Genomic DNA, 22,614 nt, shown 5'->3' on the forward strand with positions numbered 1-22,614 from the left:
CCCCACTTGTACTTGTGCTAATCACAATCCCTTTTCTCTTAGCAGTTGTTCTAGGCACTCTCTTTTGAAAAAAGGCAGAAACTCTAGATGAATTTGATGATTGATTCTCACCTGAATTACCCCTAGGTCCAAACTCACCAATGTTTTGCAAAGGAGGTACCAGGGACTGTGTAGATGGTTGGGCTTGGGTATTTTGAGTGATGATATCATGAGGCACTTGGTATTGATCATCAATTGGTTCATCAGTTTGGTCATTTTGTTGGGGTTGGATTTCTTGCTCAGTTGGCCATGGTGTAGGGGAAATAGTGAACCAATTTTCCAAGGCATTACCTCTCCCTCTCCCTCTCCCTCTGCTCCTACCTCTGCCTCTCCCTCTCTCAGATGCTTTCCCTTTACCTCTCCCTCTACCATTGCCTCTCCCCCTCCCTCTCCCCTTAGGTATAGGGTTTGCTTCCAATTCAGCTTCTAACTCAGCCCATGTTTGATCTGGGTCATAATTTAAAATCACAGGTTCATTCACAGGTTCACTCACAGGTTCACTCACATGCTCACTCACCTTCTTTGACTTTCCTAGACTCTTTACATGTCTATCAAAATCAGCCTTGCTTACTACTACAGCTTCCACATTCTCAGGTTGCTTATTCTTCCTAGGTGTGAGTTCTTTCTTAGGAGCAGCTACTACTTTAGGTACTGGATCAACTACTAAGTCAGCTGTAGGTTCAACAACTGGATTAGCTACAAGTTCACTCACTTTTTGCTTTCCACTCATTAAAGATCTTGCAGCTGCAACAACTTTACTATCTTTAGCACCATACCCAACCCATATGTATATCTCAGTTTTTCAGGTAAATTCCTAAATATCTTCATCAAATCAGCATCACTAAGTAAAGACACATGCTTCATTTTGAACACATACTGAAAGGTGGGGTGTTCTGGTGTTTCTATATTTTTCTCCTTAGCAATTTCCCAGTACTCTACAATAAGGTCTATCAAATTAACCTTATCAACATCATCAACCACAACAGACACATCAATACCATTGTACTGAAATTGTAGTACAATTTTGTCAACCATTCTGCATCATCAAACCAAACAACATCCAAAATAGACATCAATAAGAATCTGACCTAAATAACATACCAATACAACATATTACCACATAATTTAACCCTGAACAAACAAAAAAGTTCGCTTTAACCCTAGGCAACCAAATTAAACCAATACGATTAACTACATTTCATGTATAACCCCATTAACCAAAAAAACAGAGCATGCATAAACCTTATATGCAAATAAAGCACATACCTTGCTTCAATTAAGGACAAATGGTGAGATTCTCTGAAAAAATTCAAACTTTGCTGCAGATCGTCAAGCACAAACCACTTTCCACTCCACGCAATTCACGAACAAAAACCCTCAAACCTTCCTCAATTTTCCCTCAAAATGTGTTTAATCCCCACTAATAATTGCAAAAAAATACCCAGAACAATTGTTTCATAAAGCCCAGAATTTTAAAGCTCGAAAAATTTGACACTCAACTTTCGATTTTCTTCAGAGCATTCATCAATGTCGCGCAAGGAAATGAAGAAGGAAGGCTGATCGTTTGGAGTCAAAGAAATAAACTGATTTGACATTTGTGGTTGGGGGTAATTAAATGGGGGTATTTTAGTCACTTCCAGCTTTTTTTTATTAGACTGATTAACCATGGTTAACCAAATGCTAATTATATTAATTAAGATTACCATTGAATTAATTTTTTAAAACATAGTCTACCAAGGATATTAACGATTTTTTAATTTTACCACTGAGAATTTAAATTAACACAAGTCTACCAAAGAGAATTTCCCATTAAAAATTAACCTCATGGAACCATTATCGAAATTAATTCCTCTTATAAACAACCAAGAATTCATGAACTTTAATTAATCATAACATGTCCAATTGATAAGAAAATCACTTATACATCACCCACAACCATAGTCATATACTTATACCTCAAACATGTCTCATACACAATATACGAAAATCACAATGTATAACCAAACAATTAAGCCCAGTCTTCTCTATACATGATACTAAGTTCTCGATACATCCCTAAACATGCATATAAAGGCAAGATTTCGTATCTCGTACGTACCTAGAGAAATGAATTGGTATAACTTTACTAACTAGAAATCACCTTCAATAAACTCCTCTCCTAAACCAAACAATAAAACTTCAATCAATACCCAAACAATCAAATTTACAACAATATTAACTTACTTTAAGACCTTTAAAATCCAATTTATAAACAACATTAAACTTCCCTTTAATTAAAATCAAAAGTTTATATATAGTTCTTTAAATTTCCTTCATGAAAACCTTAAAATACACCTTTTCATTAAAATCACAACACTACTTCTTTAAATAAAATTCCAGCAATATAAATTTGATTAAAACTCCTTAAAACTTCCTTTAAAACATGTTTTTATGCTTAATTAATCAATAGAAATCCAATAGGAACAAAAGCCCCAAATTAATTGATCATAAGAACCCTAAAATCCCAATTTAGATAAATTGAAACCCTAGGTTTTAAAATTATAAAATCTGAAAATATCTAACACACTTATAATCTGAAACTATAACTTTAAACTATCAAAAACATGAATTTGATACTAAAAATATAATTTTTATACTGTAAAATCAAAACCCAAAACTAATACATTTATAATTAAACAAGTAGTAAAAACAAAGGAGGAATAAAGGGAAGGATGGCCACGATAGGTGGCCGGCAGTGGCTGGGCAAACCGCCGGTGGTCGACGCCGGTTTTCGGTAGGTACGGGCGGCGGACAGAAGTAGCAAGGCAGCAGCAACAGTGAGGACTTCCTCACATGAAGGATGAGAAAGAAAGAAAGAAAGAAAAAGAAAAGGAAAAAGAAAAGGAAAAAAAAGAAAAGAAAAATAAAATAAAGGAAAAATAAAATAAAGAAAATAAAGGGGAAAGAAAATTAGACTAACCTTTTGTGAGGGAAAATTTTGGGGATTAATGGGGTATTTATAGGATAGAATGTTGAAGGGTAAGTAAGAAGATTGGGCCTCATAAAATTAATGGGCCAATTAGGTAAATGAAATAGATTAGGCTTTGTTTGTATGATCATGAATTGTAGAATATAGGTTCATAAAATAGTTTGTGCTAAAATAATTTTCGACCTATATTAATAATTTGAAACTTTTAAAATTAAATTCCGGAAAAGTACAAATAAATATTATAAATAAAATAAAATTTCATTTATAAAATATTTAAAAATACGGGGGATTACAGCCTTGTTAGCATGGAGGAACTCCATTCCCAATATTATCTCAAAGTCATCCATCGCTTCCGCGGTGAAGTTGAGAGTACCACTCCATTCTCCATTTTTTGCTTTCACGTTCGTTGAGGTACCATAGCCCGGGCGAGCTTCCGCGTTGACAGTTTTCATACGGCCCCCGCCGCGCACTATTTTCAACCCCAGCCGGCTAGCAATATCTTTGGTGACAAAGTTGTGGGTGGCTCCAGTGTCCACCATAGCTTGAATTCTTTTCCCATTAATCAACACTTCCACGTAAATCAATTCATTTGGTGGGTGTTTAGCTTGTGTGTCTGCTCCCATGGCGCACATGAAATGAACTGAACACAGTCTTGAGGGTTCCTCTTCACCATTCTTCTCTTCCTACTTACTTTCTACCTTCTCATGTTCGGATGACATCGAGGAGAGTTTCTTCTGAAGGTTGTCGATTTCTCCTTTGTGGCGGCACTCAAACCATTTGTGAGCCCCGCGACAAAGTATACAAGTGAGGGGCTTATTCCACGAGGTGGAGTTGGAGGCTACACCTTTGTTAGGCGACGGGAACGCTCTATTTCTTCAAGAGTTGTCTCCCCCACTTTTGTATCTACTCCCCACACTGTTTGAACTTACTTGAGAGTTCCCGGTGTTGCTCTTTGGGGTACTTGATGCTGACCCACTAGTTCCTTTTGTCTGGTTTAATCCCTTATCCGACGAGTAGTCCATCAACCTTTTGGCAGCGGCTATGTGATGTGTCCAATTTATATAGTATTTTACCTCCGTCCCTTGGTCATAATTGGTAGTGTTTTTGGCTCTTTAGAGCCACTTTTATTACTAATATGTGTTTTCTAGTGTTTTCGTAGTTTTGGTTGAGTTTTATAGGGAATTGCACTCTTGGAGCATTTTCGCGGGATTTTTTTGGAGCGACTACGAGCATTGGAGGAGCACGACCATCTTTCGTAGCCCAAGATCGGTTAGAGTCATCGAACCGGTGATTAAGGGCTCGACTTATGAGAAGATGAGGCATTGGACCGAATGATTAAAGCCCCAAGGAGGATATTTGGTTTGGGCCGAGTTACAAGCCTAAACAAGGAGTCCAAGTAGCCCGAAGGGTCTCCGCCCGATGGCGCGCCCGATCGGGCGCGAGAAGAGAAACATTAATTGGGAGTAAAAAGGCGGGCCCGATCGGGCGGTGCCTCGCCCGATCAGGCGCGCATTGGCATTAGTAGATTTTTAATCGTCGTTTAAGTTCGCTTAGTTTAGGATTCTTGCTTAATATAAATACTTTTCCGCTAAGCAAGTTTAGTATCTTTTTTTAGGACTCTTTTTTTTACCTTCTCCTTTAGACTTTCTCTCTCTACTTAGATTATTTTCTCTCTCTACAACTTTGTTCTTAATTCAACTCTTTAATTCCGATTACTTTGGTAACGATTTTTTCTTCTTTAGTCTCAGCTATTTACTTTATTTCTTTCATTATGTCTCCTTTAATTGCTTTGATTAGTTTAGTTTTAATTATATCTGAGTAGTTTTCTTTCTAGGGTTTATGGGGATCCATAAATAATATGAAGGGGTAATTTGTTGTTGTTGATTGTCAATGCTTGATTAATTTTCTATTGATTGATTTAATGCTCTATGACTAGATTAGGCCTGATCTTTATGCATGAGTTTGACAATATTGATTCGAGATTCGAGAGATGAGAATTGATGTTTAGGTCTAGTTTCAATAGGCAGACTAATTTATAAATGGTTAGGTCGAGATTCGAGAGATGAGATTTAATACCGGTAAATTAACTCTGTGATTGTAATACGTAGCGAAAGCCCTTTACGATCTGATTAATTGATGCATTGATGTTTGATTGTTATGTTTTACCCTGGAATATTATTTATTGGTGAACCTATGCCCTAGGTCTTTTATTATTTGATTCCTCCCTACTTTTATTTCTCCCTACTCATATTCTTCGTAGTATAGTTCCTTCAAATAACAACTTTTGGTTACTTAATAATTTAGATTATAATAATTAATTAGGAATAGAAAGACTCGTTTCCTTGTGGATTCGACCCTACTTCCCTATCTATTATTAGTTAGTGGTTTTAGGAATTACTTTTGATTAGGTGATACGACTTTAGCCTGTCACTATGGCCCCCGATAAGGTGTCTATCTTCTAGCGCCAAATCTCTCTCTGGGCCCAATCCTTCAAACCTCGAACAAAATTAAACAACCGGTCCTTCTCAAACATGTCGTGGATCTCCAACATGCATGAAAAATATTCCTTCACATACTCCGGAATAGAGTTTTTGTGTTGCAAGGTTGCCAACTTGGTACGGGCCACGAATTCGGTGTTCTCCGGGTAAAATTGGGCTATGAGCTCCTTCTTTAGATCCTCCCAAGTATCTACCGACGTCCTCTTTGCTTGTATGTCGGCATACTTGGTTCGCCACCAGAGTTTCACATCGTTCACCAAGTACATTGTGGTCGTGTTGACCTTAAGATCATCTGCAGAAGAGGTTCGTGAGCACACAGCAACACGGACCAAGGGTATCTCAAAGAAGCACTCGTCAACAATGGGTGCGGAGTCAGGGCTTTTGACAGCCGATACTTCAAAGCGGGCACAAGCGGGACCGACGAGGTGAAAGCGTCTTTTGAGGTTTCTTGGTTTGGTGGGGGATGCTTTAAATTAAGGAAAGCAAAATATCTATGAAGGTTTAAAACAACACACAAGTCTTAAAGCAATAGCAATGGGGTAAGGAGCTTTGATTCATTAACCATTCACTCCTTAAAGAGCTTTATATTGATTGCATAGAGAAATACTAGTGAACACTGAAACTACAGTAACACAATAATTCTCCCTAGAGTCTAGAAAGTAAAAAGAAAAGACTTAGAAGGTACAACATAAGGAAAATACAAGGAAAAAGAAAAGGGATACATAGAGAGAGAGGCGGATTATAACACAAGGTAACCTGTAAAAACAGGTTACCACCGGTTTTTGCCTGTTTAAAATGAATGCCCCCCAAAGGTTGTAATATTAATGTATAATCCAAAGGTTGTATTATTAAAAAAGAACGGGCTAAAGGCTCTATTATTATTTGCAATTTTTCCTACTATTTTTTTTATCTTTTAAAAAAATAAAAATATTAAATAAATTTTAAAAAATCAAATTAAATTGTCAAAACCAATAAAAAGATGACATGTGTCAAGGTAACCTGTAAAAACAAGTTACCAACCGGATTTTGCCTGTTTAAAATGAACGCCCCCCATAGGTTGTAATATTAATTTATAATCCAAAGGTTGTATTATTAAAAAAGAACGGGCCAAAGGTTGTATTATTATTTGCAATTTTTCCTTTGGCTTTTCATACTTTTCCCTTCAAAAATTAATGGAAAAATGTGGAATATTAAGAATAGGAAAAATTGTCATCATTAATCCCAACTTTGTTCCATGCACCCAAAGTAATCCCAACTTTTGATATTTTTAATGAATCCCAATATTCCCAACTTGATACCCTTTTAATTTTTATCATTCCCAAGTGACTTGAACTGGTTGAAGAGGTAAACCTTGTGATTGGCGTTAGAACGATCGCACATTCCACACTTAATCAAACACATTTATTAACAAACACCCTACAAACCAAGCATAATGATAAGTAAGAGTTCGGTCCACAAGGAACGGGATATGGTTGCTAAATAACTTAACACTTAAGCTAATTCGAAGTCTATGGTCAATTGGGGTTCGTCAAGTAGACAAACAAACAATGATTCTAAATCGATGGATTAAAGACACTAGGGAATGGGATCCACTCAACCAAGACAATTAGGCAAACGGGGAGTAAAATAGACAAGGTATAGCAAGGACAATATGTAAAATCAACCTCATGCAATTAGAAAACAACTCACACTACTAAACTTAGATTCCTCATTAGTCTAACAATAGATGATACACAATCAAATTGCAATAAGTAATGACATACTCAATTTACATTCCCATGTCAAACTAAGCATATCATGCTACCAAGCTCCTAAGTCAAGGGTAGCTAATCTTATCATGAAGAATTAACAAGCAATCTCATATAATCAATTTAATTGCAATACAAACATCAATGCTTCTCCCACATTTGCATAATTAACCCAAAAGGTTGAGCTTCACCCAACCCCTAGCAAGAAGACTACTCACAACTCATGTTTATCAACATGCAAACAAGTATCAGGGTTCTAACTTCTTCAATAATTGGGGAAAAGTGATTAACAATTGAAATAACTATCATCCAATAACAAATTATCAAGAACTAAGAAGATTTAAATATCATGCAAGAACAAATAAAATCAGAAATTGAATGGAGAAGAGTAGAAGGCAGTTACTAATTGAAGCTTGAAAATGTTGAATACAAAGTGCCAAATCTTGAGGATGAATCTTAAAACCAACTATTACAAATGATTAATTTGATGAAAACTAAGCTAAATTAATGTTTCAAAGTAAGAGGAGTTTCTAAAAACTAGGCTATTTCTGTCTAAGTTACAAATGAACTAAAGGGGAAGTATTTATACTCCTCGAAACGCATAGGAAAATCCGTCAAAAGAAAACGGATTCCCAGCGAAGGAGTGCCCGCTCCACATGAGGAGCGCCTGCTCCACAGCCAGGAGCGCCCGCTCCAGCTTGCTGCACACCCTCTCCGGCTGACTTCAGAATATAGGCAGTTTTGAAAGGTTGGGGAGGAGCGCCCGCTCCTCACAGGTGCATGCCCGCTCCTCACAGGGTGCACTTGGCAAAAATTTTATAGGAAGTTTGGAGCGCCCGCTCCTTAGAGGTGCACGCCCGCTCCAACTGGAGCGGGCTCTCCTTTCTCTAATTTTCTTGCCTTTAAAAAAAATCCATGCATCAAATGCTTGCCAAATTGAATCAATAAACCTGCAAAACATGGACAAACACAAACCAAGAGGGGGCAAGGCCGAGATAAAACATTTTCATTCAAAAACGGGTTAGAAAGATGGGAAATGAATGCAAAACCGGGTTAAAATTAACACAATAAGTGTTCAAATAAACCACTTATCACCTTGCTAACTTGGGATTATTTACACACGATCATACTAACCCCAAACGATCATACACTAACCCCAAAAATAATTACACCATCTCAATTTTCATAAAGATTCTATAAAACTGCTCCGCGCGCAACTATATGTATTGACGGTGTTGGACGATACTCAAGAGTCATTTTCTGTACTCTTTGGAGAGCTTGGATTCGGGCTATTGGAGCGTGTTGACGTCCCACTTGAATTATTCTCGGATTAACGACCCTTCCCGACTGAGTAGTCCATCAATCTCTCAGCTGCACACATAGCAGCGGCGAGGGTATCAATCTTCTGCCTTAAAATCTCTCGCCACGCCCATTCCCTTAACCCATTGACAAAGTTGAACACACGATCTTTCTCGTTCATGTTTGTGATGTCCTAAGATCAACATCTACCCCCTCCCATAACTCCGAAAACTCAAAGGCCAGCACGTCCTCGGCAAACACAAGGCCGATAAACTGCATACTTTGTTGAGGCCCACACAAATGGTAGGAGTGCGAGCATAAAGAAGAACTTGACAAGATCCAGAAGAGATTGTCATCCATGTCCGTTCAAGAGGCCCCAAGAGAGACCATCAACGATGAGGAGCCCACATGCAGGATGGGTTCCATGTACCAAATGAGTGCTATGAGAATGGTAGCACTTGAGGAAGAAACAAAAGTCCGATACCTATCGGCAATGCGAGTGATGGAGCCAGAGAAGAAGGCGACGTCGGAGAAACAAGCTCGCGCTAGAGACACCTAGAAGCGAGAGATGAAGCCCAGTGAGTCGGCAACATCCATGATACACCCCCGCCTAACCTAAAATCAGACATTCGGTTCGAAGCAAAGAGCGACGAGCCCAGAGACACCAAAGGAGAACCTCCCAAGAGAGAAGGAAAACAGTGGTCGAGCAAACGACGAAAGTCACATGTAAGGACCAAAGAAACAATGGTCACCCAAGAGGCATCAGCCACAACTTGAAGCTCACCACCACAGTCTCCAGGAAGCAGCTTCCCAACAGATGATCGTTGAAGTAGCTCTCCACCAGAACTCAACAAACACCACTCCAAGGAGGAAATTTAGAGATGAAGCTCTCAACAAGTTATTCGAGCACATCAATCCTAAAGACAAGCTCCTCGACAACAACGAAGATCCAGCTCCAGAGTTAGTAAAGATTCAAGAAGTCGGTTGCATCAACAGCGCACCAGAGACTCAAGATATTTTAGGATTTTCTAATTTTGTTTGTAAGTCGACGAGGTCGTCGACAGCTTAAGTGGGGGAGGATGTTGTAACACCCCAATAATTCTCTCTTAAAAACCTGTGAGAAACCTGTATATAACCTGAACAATTTCACGAGAATTACTGGCGTGCTACCGCCATGTGTTCAAACGTTAAGGCTATCTTAGAAATTAGCAGCGGAAAACCAAAACAGTTTTAAATAAACCTCAAAACAAAGGAATTAAATCAAAATAAGTATTACAAGTTGGAACCATTAAGACCCTTATTTAAAACCCAATAAAAGTAGTAAGTGATTAAATTCAGTGTGCAAATAAATTCAAACCTAAAAGAATTGGTGTCAAATAAAATCGAATTAAAATAAATTCAAACTTGCAAAAGAAATAAAATGCAAACAACCAACTCTCTACTCAAGATCCCACAACCCTGATGAATGCTGCATGTGTAAGACCCTGTGGTTATTCTGCTCCCCGGTATTATAAGAGTAAAAATTGGATCGTCACAGGGTCATTGAAAGGCGAAGGCCATGACCAAAGAAAGACACACACAAAAGCACGCAGTCAGCAAAGCTGAGTATATACAAGCTGCGAAATCAAATTAAGAAAATACCTAACATACTACTAATAATCAAGCACAAGCATCATTAAATATAGACTCAATCCATGACTCGATTATTAAATTTATTAAGACCTCACTAATTGATATTGACTGACTCATTTAATTAGTTCATTGGATTTAGCAATAGACAAGGTTGTCCAACCCATGTCCCATTTGGAACATCAATAAAGAAAAACCCCATGCCTCCTTTCGGAAACATCAATAAACATCCAACGACCACGGGCGCGACTCCGTGACCGTAGTTAGTATGAGATCTCAACTAACTCCAAGTTTTAGAAAAATAATATTTGAAATAGGAGACTCGTAGATCAGACGGCCTCGATACAAGTACACGGCTAATACCCCATGTACCCCAACCCCTGATTGTCATTACTCCAGATGTGCACCATTCCAGAGTTTTATTGCTCATCCATCTTGCACTTTACGTGATTTACAGGTTTAGACTTGGTGATGACTCATATACATTTCAATACAAACATCCCAAAAACAATTCAATCAAACATGGCAAATTCTCAATTTAGATTCTTGATTTATTAGTGATAAAAACAACATTTATTAATTATTCCATTACTACCTCGGTGTATAAACACCTTGAGTTCATAAGGCACCCCAAAACCTTAACCTCGTCTTACAAGACTTGAATTTCTCCTTTACTCATCCTGTTTACATAATCATGAATGAGTAATAATTTGATCTTTACACCAATCACATACCTTTGCCTTTAAACGCACCTTGCATAATTAAAGCACAAATAATACTTGTATTATAAACTAGTGCACATCGTTTGAAATTCACAATGTATAACCAGACAATTTAACCCAGTCAATCCTATACATGATACTAAGTTCTCGATCCGTCCTTAAACATGCACCTACAAGCAAGGTTTTGTAACTTGTACGTACCTTGCGTAAACAATCCAGCTGGCCACTTTAAAACTAGAAGCGCCTTCTACAAAGTCCTCTCCTAAACCAAACAATTAGAAATAAATAAATACCAAAGCAATTAAAATTACAGCAATACTAAACTACTTTAAAACCTCTTAAATCATCAAAATAAAGCCTTTAAATTGTCCCCAAAAATCAAAGTTAGTAATATAACATCCCAACTTCAAGTTTATATGTTAGATTTATGAAAATATAGTGTTTTATATCAAATTACAGCAACTTTAAAGTGGGTAATTAAATCTGGAAATTTTGTTTTAAGTATATAAAATAACCCCATAAGCATAATTACTTGAAATACTCATTATATAGCAAGTTAGTGTGTTAAAAACCCAAGAATATATCAATTCAATGTAATTAGAGGCTTCAAAATAATAGGTATGAAATCTGAAAATTATTTTTAAAGTTAGAATATAAAGTTCAAAACTTTTTCAATCACAAAATACTCACAATAATTATTTTATAGGTTTAGAAGCATAAAAACATGAAATTAACACTACTTGTTCATAAAAATTGAAATTTTAATAAATCTGAAAATTTATATATGATTAAAATAATTATACTTTAATGTAATTTAAACATAGTATGATTAGATAGTTTGATTAACACGTTATCAAGCCCTAAAACATGAAAAATCAATGCTTTAAACCCTAAAATATACAAAATACATAATCTGAAATTTTATTTAATAAATTAAACATGTCAAAACTCATAATATATAATCTTTTAGAATCCAAACATATTATCAAACCATAATAATATAATTTAGAACAAAATTTTTATTAAAGGTTGAAACTTTATACAATTTTAATTAAGATAATAAAGCAATAAAAAAAATAAAGGAAGAGAGGAAGAAGAGGGGCGAACGGCAGTAGCAGCAAGGGTGGGGCTGGTGGCCGGCGGTGGTGCAGGTGGCGGCAGGGCTGGCTGGGCGGCGGTGGTGCTGGCAGCAGCTTCTTCCTCTTTTTTTTTTTTTTTTTTTTTGTCGTGAAATTGGAGGAGGGGAAAGCTTGAGGGGTTTTATTATTATAATAGTGGTTTAGTTTCCTAGTTCTAATAAAACTAGGATCGATACTTGGGCTTAATGTGAGTGGGTTTTAAAAAAAAATAGGCTTAATGAATAACGGGTTGGACTTGTATAATAATTAAAATGTAAGTAATAAAATAATTTTTATGAAATAGTTTTATCAACTTTTAAAATAGTAAAATAAATAATCATCTAATAATTTTTTTTCTTAAATAATAATTTTTTTTTTTTTGAAATGGTAGAATAAATCATATAAATAAATAATCATAGTTAAATATTCACATAAATATAAATTTTGTATTCACATAATTATGGGGGATTACAGATGTTAGAATCCGACTCCTTTTGATGTTTTAAATTCCCTTTATTTGCTTTCTTAGAGTTCACTTTATGTCTTCTATGTCTGAGGTCCCATTTCTCAGAGTTCACTTTATGTTTTCTAACCCTCAGACTAGAACGCGCCGCACGTTTTGGGGCTCAAACTCCCGGACCGTGACCCGTAGTTTCTAAAAGCTTGTGGAAAATACAAATGAAAATCCTATTTATAGGATATATAGAGGCAGTATTTGATTAATTGAACATTAAACACATTGGTTGTTGATGATAAAAAATAATAAAAACAAGTAAGCGTCACTACAAAAAAAATTACTTATAGAAGCAAGTAAAAAATGCCTCTAATAATAATGATGTTGCCTCTAATAACTTTTAGAGATAATTAATCAAGTGCCTCTAAAAATTATGTCTCTAATTGATGGTTGCCTCTAAAGCCTCTTTTAGAGGCAATACAATGCATTGCTTCTAAAAACCCGTATATTTAGAGGCAACTATATAATCCTGCCCCTAAATATATTTGGAGGCAATCGTATAATCTTGCCCCTAAATATATTTAGAGGCATTATGAAAATTTGCTTCTAAATACCATATATATTTAGAGGCAACCTTATAATTTTGCCTCAAAATATATTCAGAGGCATTATATCTATTTGCTTCAAAATACCATATACATTTAGAAGCAATCATATAGTTTTGTCTCAAAATATAATTAGATGCAATTTTGTATATTAATGCTAATGATATTTAGATACAAATTAGAAATTTGACATAAAAGGTTTTTAGAGGCAAAAAACATTATATATGCCTCTAATATATTAATTCGAAATGTATAGAAATTTATATTACAAGAATTTCTTATGTCATGATATTATTTTTGTTGTACATTTATAGGCAAAATCATTTTAAAAGATTTATCATCATGTCAATATAACATATGTAAAGCAAGTTGACTTCATTAAATCAAACAAAAATGACATTATTATTAATATTTTAATAGTCATTACATTATTGATCCAAAAATATTTATTTAAGTTACTAAACTACTTAACTTCAAAATAATTTTAAAAAAAATTGGATAATGTGAATACAAAAGAGTTTTCAATCTAAAACTATAAGCTTGAAAACAACATTATTTTCTTCAATTTCTTCCAATTCCATCTCTAGCCATCTTCATTATATAGTTTCCTGTCATTGAAAAGTATGAAATTAAATATTTGTTACAATGATGAAAAATTAGATTTAAATAAGTATAGATCACTAATTCATAAAATAAAAAAAAAAATAGAACAAAGCTATAAATGATCATAATTAAATGTTATCACATCCAAAGAAAGATTAAAAAATTTAGTTCACTAGAACTTACAATGAATGAAAATAAATGTTACTACTAAACTTCATCTACTTGAATTTCATCATCCTCTTCATCGTCATTCTCATTATCTTCCTCATCGTCATCCTCGTTATCATTAACCTATATTTTCATAATTAGTATGCAATGACAAACAAAAACTATTTTTTAAATTTAATCCAATAATCATATAATAGTATTAAATAATGAAATTTACCTCATCCATATTTATTTCAGACAAATCATAGCCTAGATGGTTCAAAATATTCCCCATGAAATCTTTCATGACCTCCATTTCATTCTGAAGGCCTCTCATCTTCTTAGTTAGGGCTTTATTTTTCACATTAGCTTCTTTTGCCTCTTGTTTAGCCTCTATTGCCTCATTCTTTGCTTCATCGGCTTCTTTGCATAACTTTTCTCCTTCACTAAATGTCCCATATAATGATGTAATAGAAGGACTGACTCCCTTGCCACGATAACGACCACGTTTACCAATGGGCTTAACTTTTGCATAGATTTCTTCATCGGTCATGTCTATTTCTCCTGCCTCACGTTGCATAAGGAGATCTTTAATTTTTGACTGTATAAAAAAAAAATTTGATGTAAGATTATACAAAAAGGGGAAAAACTAAAAACGCTAATAATTACAAATGAAATCAATTAATTATATACTAGATTGATCCTATAGAGAAAATAAAGGCCACAAGTCTTTTTAACTAATAACAAATAAAATGTATCTTTACTTCTACATAAATTTGGACAGCATTTCCCTTATAATATGACTGAAAACCAACTTTAGTATAATCATTTCAACCTGCTGTCACACAATAAACATAAAACAACTCCAACATCATTTTAATCACAACACATATACCACCTCCACAATTAACTTTCAGAATACCTTTAATAATATAGGAATAAAAAATGAAAATACGATGAATTAAGTTATTGATAGGATTTGTTCATTAGCTTTTGTAATACATTATAGATATAGTATTATTTTTCAATATTACTCTTACTACTACGTAAATTCTTACCATGGTTTCTTTTGCCACTTCAGTGATAGGTGCTTTATCACTTTTAGAATGAGTTTCCTCGTATAAATCCAACATGCTTGGCACTACTTTGTCACGATTGAACTGATATCATAAAAAGTTACATCATAAAATTACTTTTTTTTGCAAAAAAAAAAAAAAAAAAAAAAGGGAAAGAGTTTACCATGTCTTCGGCTTTTTGAGCAAAACTCTTTGTCCCAGCAGTGTGTCCAGCATCTTGGTAAGATCGATTGTCAGCATTTCTTTTACTTATGGCCTTTAAAATATGAAAAGTAATATATAATTAATGTCGAGAACTAAAAAAGAAAAAAACAAATATATGATAACATTATACTATACCTTAAATTCTGTTGACCCAAAATATTCAACAAGCCATTTCCAGTCATTTTCATCAACATTTGGAGGCATATTTTCCTCTTTAAGTCGATCTTCATCTGTACCAACTGTATCATAATAAGTATTCTTCAATCTTGCGCGATAATTCCTATACTTCTTATTCAAAGATTCCATGATAAACTTTTTTCTTTCTTTTAACTTCTTTTCACGTCCCTCTTCATCCTCGTCATCCTCAAGTCCTATATCAAATTTTTCCTTTACAATACATAGAAATGTAGTTATTAGTGACTAAAAAAAAAATTACAAGAAAAACATAATCTATTTGTATCAAGGTATAAAATAAAATAAAAAATACCAGAACAAGTTGCCACATCTTCTCCTTATTTTCTTTTGAAATCTGTGAAAATACTTTCACCTCAAAAAGTGGAGCGTCAAGAGGATCTCGTACAAGAGCACCACAATAATTTGCCAAACAAGCCCTATTCACACCAATCGGCTGACCTTTTATGTTAAAATCCACTTTTTTTTCTCACCGGGTCTCATTTTTGCCATTTGAAGATTTCTTGTAGGGCCTCTAGGATTGTTAGTCTTATAAGTTTTTCTCTTTTTTTTAGTTCCTATAATACAAAAACATTATGAAATGTATTAATTCGTGCATTGTAAATAAAAACCATGAATAAATAACAAATAATACCATTGTTGTCTTCTCCTTCATTTATAGGTATTTCATCATCATAACTTCTAATCATGTCTGCATTGTTGAAATCTTCTTGTCCGTTTAAAGTAATGTCATCTCTTGTTTGATCTAAACTGTTATCACCTTCTCGACCTTGCAAATCATTATCATTATTGTTTTCTGAGTGTTGCGCTTCATCTCGTCCTATATCAAGTACATTTTGGGGCAAGTTAGTAGAATATGCCAAAATTGAGAAGTCGCATGAATATTTTAAAATGGATGATTGTATAGTGAAAATAATAACATAAACAATAAATTTACCTTGAGATTGACAACTACTTTCATTATCATTTCTTCTTACAAATCCCAGCAAGTATTAAAATTTAAAAATTCATGAAATATTAATGCATATCCTGATCGTATACGAAATTATAAATGTAAGTGTATAAAAAGAAACCTTGTATACCTCTTCCGGTTTTATCTGCATTTTTATTTCCTTGTCTTGCCTGTCTTTTTTTATTTGATCTTAATAACCTAGCAATTGACATTGGTGGAATGAGATTGCTCCTTCGATCCCTTTCTTTGTTCTCATTAATTTTAACCTGAATTTTTATTTTAATAAAGAGTAGGTAACCAAATATAAGATAATGCATGATTTTTAGATAGTATCCAAGAAAAACTTTACGAAAAATAAGTCAATACCTTCTTATTTGAAGTCACATTGTGAGTTTCCTTCTCATACTCAACTTCCTCATTCTCATCGGGTACATAATCACTATCTTTCTCAAGAGATGCATTACACTGTTGTTTACTTTTCTTAACTTTTGAGCTATCTACTAAACTTGTCAAAGAAGCGGCAATGCGCTTAATGCCCAAAGTCTTCATCCTCGTCTTGTTCTCTTCAATTGTCCTGAGTCTTTGTATTTCGTACTCATTTTGAGCTATGTAGTTTTCTTTTGAATGAGCCTTTCCTCCTGATCTTGACATATTGGAGCTAAAGAAGAAAAACTATTAGAAATCAAAGTTATAAACTACGGTAAGTATGTGCATGAATAAAATCATTACAATAAATCAAAACCTTGTAAAATTATTTAAACCAAATAATATTTTAAAACCTGGATTAATTTGTCGATTTGACACATTAAGAAACCTTAAATGTCATAAAATTGTCTTTTATGTATTTGAACCTACATATAAAAGTAGTTTGTCAACTATTCAACCAAACAAACAAAATTTCATACCTTAATCAAAGTTAATAGCCAAACAGTCTCTCAAAAAAAAAAAAAATAGCCAAACAGAGTACCTACATTGAACTTACGCTTCCCACCCAAAATAGCATCACCCTGACTAAACACTCACCCTTTTCTTTCTTTTCTCTCTACTCCCACAATCTTTCTGTTTTCTTTAATTATCACTCGAATACACATACTTGTTTGAATAATTATTAGTGTTTTAATTATACATAAAATAAAAATGATGGGTAATATGAGAAATATGGACTCTCAATCATAGTCGAAAGGGCGGTTCGGTAATCCGGTATGGGTATGGTCTTACGACAAATCTCACAAAAATCATTAATCTACACATATTTGCACCAAAATTCAACCAATAATCAAAACATTCGTTATAGTATAATAGTAGACCGCAAACTTCAAAGTTGATACATTTTATCATTCAATTAAAATTCACATTCAAAGTAGTTTAATTTAAAAACTATAAATAACAATAAATTCGTAGTTCAATCTAAAAATTTAGAATACTATCATATTCAAAATAATTAAAAATATCATATTCAAAATAATTAAAAAACAACAAAAAAAATTACTTCTATTGATGAATTAAACATATTAATTACCTTGGACGGTGATAAGTACTCCAACAAATCAAATTCGACTGCTTCCAATCGCTATTTTCTTCGTCTGATTTCTCTGAGTTCGAGTAGTAAGATTTATTTTAAATCTAAATTTTGAGATTGCTTAGTGTAAATTTATAGGAGGAAAATTTAATAAAAAAGGATAGACAAGGGGATTATTTACCACATACTTGTATTTTAATTGTGAAAATTTTAGGAGGGAATAACAGATGAAAATAAAAAAAAATTCCCTCTCAATTTTTGGGGTTAATTCAATTTCGAAAATTTCACATTGGATCGTAATTCCGCCAAGATGATCAAGAATTTTATTATTTTCCATTTTTTTCTGAGTTGTTGAAATTGAAGATAAGTTAGGAAGATTTGGTGGGTTGTTCTTTTTGGGGAAATAATGGCGGAACATACGAAGGGCTTTGTTTAAGGTGTTGGGGTTTCTTTTTTTTTTTTTTGCCTTATTATATTTGTTTGCTTTCCTCCGTTCTTTTGTATGGGATGGGAAAAGATTGAGATCTAGAGTACAATATACATTAACATTATACAACATACTTTCTTACATTATACAAAATGAGTTAACTTTCATTGCACTGTTTGTTTACTTAATTTAACTAAAGGTTTTTATCAATAGATAAAAAAAATGTGTTGCTATGTAAAATACCTTTGCATTTGTCTTACGTAAATTATCATTGTATCAAATTGTTATACTAAGGGCCTGTTCACATTTACTTAATTTCAGTTCAGTTCAGTTCAGTTCAGTTCAGCTCCAATCAGTTCAGTTCAGTTCCAATAACTTCAGTTCAGCTCTTAATTTCCCTCTCACATAAAATATTCATTTCAGCTCAATTCAGTTCAGTTCAGTTCAGTTCCAATCAGTTCAGTTCAGTTCAGCTCCAATCAGTTCAGTTCAGTTCAGTTCAGCTCAGTTTAGTAAATATGAACAAGCCCTAAATATACAAACATTTCTTCGCACAAATATCAGTCAAATTGTTCCGATTATTATGAAATAGAGAAGGGTATTACAAGTGTACAACATAAACTCTTGTCTTATGTGTCGTATAAAACATAAACTTTTAGATAGCTTGAAGTTACATTAGTTTTCCAACGATTTCATATGTAATTATAATAATTTACTACTCAATTTTATTTATTGTGCAACTATCACACCCAAATTTCATTATAACAAATTGGTTATATTCACATTACATAATCTAAGTTAATATCAACTTAACTTCAGCTTAATTTTAGTTCAGTTCAGCTCCAATCAGTTTAGTAAATATCGAAACAGGCCCTTAGTGTCTGTATGTAGTGTCATAGTTTAGTCAATATATGGAAATCTGTTAATTTTATACTCTCATTCATCTACACATAAGCTAGTTTTGCCTTATAGCTTGTTCAATTCAGCTTAATTTCAATTCAATTCAGTTTAGCTCCAATCAGTTCAGTTCAGCTCCTAATTTCCTTCTCTCATAAAATATTCATTACAGCTCAGTTCAATTCAATTCAATTCAGCTCCAATTAGTTCCGTTCAGTACAGCTCCGCTCCAATCAGTTCAATTCAACTCCAATATATTAAGTTCAGTTCAGTTCCAATCAGTTCAGTTCAGTGCAATTCAGTTCTGCTCAGTTCAATAAATGTGAAAAAACCCTCAAAGTCTATAAAAACTCACACGTGTTAATCATTTAAAGTGTTATATTCCTTCCATTTCATATTAATTGCAACACTTCTATATTAGGAAATAATCCATCATTATTTTATAATTTCTCTCTCACACTAACCCACTTAACAAGTATTATATTATTTTTCTTTCCTACCAACCACATTAATTTTTTTTTTTGTTATTTTTTTCTCTTACTAACAATACTTTATATTATAAGCCTATAAGCTTGGTCTACAATAAATATATATAGTATGTTTGTTGTATTGGACTTATTACATAAATTTAAAGAAATAAATACCAATTTTAAAAATAAAATAGAAGGACATCCCTAATGTTGTATACTCGTATTATAGATTTATAGACCTTACAAGTATTAAAAAAAAAAAGTGAATAACCCCTACAATGTTGGCCTTAGTATCTTCCACCGCCACTATTTCCCCATAAACCAAAACATCCCACCAAATCTTCCCATATCTTCAATTTCAACAGCACTAGCCCCGAAAATTTATAGAAAATTTATAGAAAGTGAAATAACCTCTATCTTAGCACGTACTCAAGATCTGACGACCGGCGACGGCTGGTCATCTCCTTTGTGCTTTGTTGAAGTTCATCTTCTCAAGTTCTCTACTCCTCAATTTCCCTGCTCAGCCACGAGTTAACAGAGTCACCGAGACGGAGTTCTTCTCGGCGGCAAGTCGGCGACCTGAGGGAGTGACGGTGTTCAGGGGGTGCTCATTGTTCAGTGTTCTCGGGTTCCAACTCCTCCAAGGCTCCAATTAAGGTTCTCTTCTTGAGTTCTTTCCTTTCTCTTTTGTTTCAATTGGTTTCTGTTTTTTGTTGGTTAAATGGTTAGAATTTGAGATTTTGAGTATGAATTCAATTATAAATTGAATAATTGAATTGAATTGTAGATTTCAAGTAGTGAAGTAGGTTGATTGTTGAATTGATTCTGCCAATTGCCTACTGCCTAGTTGAAGTTCTATTTTTTTTTTTAATTCAATTGAAGTTGTAATGATGATTGAACTTGCAACTATGAAATAAATTAATAATGATATGTTCTGATACAAACTTAATAACCCCTTTTTTTTTTTGAAACACAAGCTTAATCACTTAATAATGCTACATTGCTACAGATTTCAAAAATCTAATTTAATGAAGAGATCCCAAGAAAGAAGTATTTCTAGTTTTTTTTCAAAAAGAACACAAAGAGAACCACCTGATTTGTTACTTATTTGGAGAAAGATTTGTTCTTGAAAGTACTCTTTTCATTGTTTTTGTGTTGTGTATAATTGATTATGTAATTGTCATTTATGTGCTATAAATAGTTTATTTTCCTGAATTTTGTTCGCTTCATTTTGTGATTATTTATTTGCAGTTATGTTACAACATCTTTAATGTAATTAATTTGTTTATACATGCTTGCCTCAAAAAAAAATTTTATTTTTTTTATTTTTTTTAAAAAAAAAGAAAAAAAAAACTAATAAAAAACATTTTAATATGATAATTATATAGGAGATCATGGTGTCAAAGAATCGCGAGTGGATGCAATATAAAAAAAGTGACCCTAGGTACAAGATTGGTGTAAAAGAGTTTCTAGAATTTGCTTTTTCACAAAAGAATGCCAAAGCTGTAGTGCCTTGCCCATGTGTTAAATGCAACAATGAAAGAAGAAAATGTACAGACGAAATAGAGTTAGATTTGCTTAAATTTGGGATTGTTAAGAGTTATACACGTTGGTTGCGACATGGAGAACGGGTTGATGATTTAAAAATTCTTGATAATATTATAGATGAGTCATATGAATACCAATTGCACGAGCATGATGTCATGTCTGATATGCTACATGATGCCTTTGGAGTACAATCTGACAATGTCGTGGGGGACGAGACAATTGGTGTGAGTGAAAGCAAAGATCCTCCAGAAGCAACAAAAAACTTTTACAAACTAATGGGTGATCTTGAGTTAGAGTTGTATCCTGGTTGTAAGCAATTCTCAAAACTTTCTTTCTTGCTTAAGTTATTCCACATAAAATGCTTAGGTGGAATAAGTGATAAAAGCTTGTCTATGATTCTTGATCTATTTAAGGAAGCATTACCTGAAGGTAACACTCTGCCAAAATCTTTTTATGATGCTCAAAAGATGATAAAGAGCCTTTCCCTTGAGTCTATCAAAATTGATGCTTGTCCTAATAATTGTATGCTATTCTGGAAGGATCATGCTAATGCTGATGAATGTGTTAAGTGTCATGCTTCTAGATGGAAAATTGATGAACGTAATAATGAATCTTCAACATCACAATGTAAGCCTAGAAGGACTCCTAGAAAGACAATGCGTTATTTTCCTTTGATTCCCAGGCTTCAAAGAATGTATATGTCATCCAAAACTGCAGCAAGTATGAGATGGCATAGTGATGAGCGTGTTGATGATCCTGATGGTATAATGAGGCATCCAGCAGACTCTAAAGCGTGGAAATTTTTTGATGAAAAATATCCTTCATTTGCCTCCGAACCTCGAAATGTTCGCCTTGGGTTAGCAAGTGACGGGTTTAGTCCCTTTAGAAATGGTCATATTGCTCATAGTACATGGCCGGTAGTTCTTATACCATATAATTTACCTCCATGGCTTTGTATGAAGCAGCATTCTTTCATTCTTTCAATGCTTATACCAGGTCCTAAGGGCCCGAAAGATAAGATTGATGTTTATTTGCAACCTTTAATAGAGGAGCTAAAATTACTTTGGGAAGTTGGTGTTGAAAACATATGATGCTTCAAAGAAAGAGAACTTTAAAATGCATGCATCTTTGTTATGGACTATAAGTGATTATCCTGCCTATGGTGATTTATCAGGTTGGAAAACGGGAGGAGCTGTTGGTTGTCCGTCTTGTAATAGCGATACTAGTTCTGAGTGGTTACCAAATGGAAATAAACATTGTTATATGTGTCACCGTAGATTCTTACCTTTAGATCATAAATGGAGATATGATGGAAGAACCTTTGATGGGAAACAAGAGCTGAGACCTGCGCCTAGACCATTATCCGGTGAGGAAGTGTTACAGCAAATTGATGCTGAACAAGCTGAATGTAATAAGAAAAAGAGAAAGCGTGATAAGAAAAAGACAAAACAAAAGAAATTATGGCGAAAGAAGAGCATTTTTTTGAATTGCCATATTGG

At 33.9% G+C, this 22,614-nt stretch overlaps 1 protein-coding gene and 1 long non-coding RNA gene across 4 annotated transcripts; both read right to left on the minus strand.

Moving 5' to 3' along the window:
• Positions 1-13,515: 13,515 nt before the first annotated feature.
• LOC145578417 (uncharacterized) lies at positions 13,516-16,137 on the minus strand. Of its 3 annotated transcripts, none has more exons than XM_081635734.1 (6): positions 15,937-16,137; positions 15,246-15,497; positions 15,070-15,162; positions 14,889-14,990; positions 14,069-14,398; positions 13,516-13,974 (listed from the first exon to the last, which is right to left on the minus strand). In XM_081635734.1, exons 1-6 carry the CDS (start codon positions 15,955-15,957, stop codon positions 13,891-13,893), a joined length of 882 nt encoding a protein of 293 aa, XP_081491860.1. In that variant the 5' UTR covers positions 15,958-16,137; the 3' UTR covers positions 13,516-13,890. The 3 variants fall into 3 exon arrangements, with proteins under 3 accessions (XP_081491860.1, XP_081491857.1, XP_081491858.1); XM_081635731.1 differs by having other exon boundaries at positions 14,069-14,431; XM_081635732.1 differs by lacking the exon at positions 15,937-16,137 and adding an exon at positions 15,598-15,823 and having other exon boundaries at positions 14,069-14,431.
• A 252-nt stretch (positions 16,138-16,389) lies between these two features.
• Positions 16,390-18,055, minus strand: LOC145578418 (uncharacterized). Its single transcript, XR_014098861.1, has 3 exons — positions 17,774-18,055; positions 16,621-16,912; positions 16,390-16,520 (listed from the first exon to the last, which is right to left on the minus strand). It is a non-coding gene; the product is annotated as an uncharacterized LOC145578418 (long non-coding RNA).
• Between the last annotated feature and the right edge of the window lie 4,559 nt (positions 18,056-22,614).

The sequence above is a fragment of the Chenopodium album genome, chromosome 14, assembly GCF_948465745.1.
Source record: "Chenopodium album chromosome 14, dcCheAlbu1.1, whole genome shotgun sequence".
NCBI classification, from domain to species: domain Eukaryota; kingdom Viridiplantae; phylum Streptophyta; class Magnoliopsida; order Caryophyllales; family Amaranthaceae; genus Chenopodium; species Chenopodium album.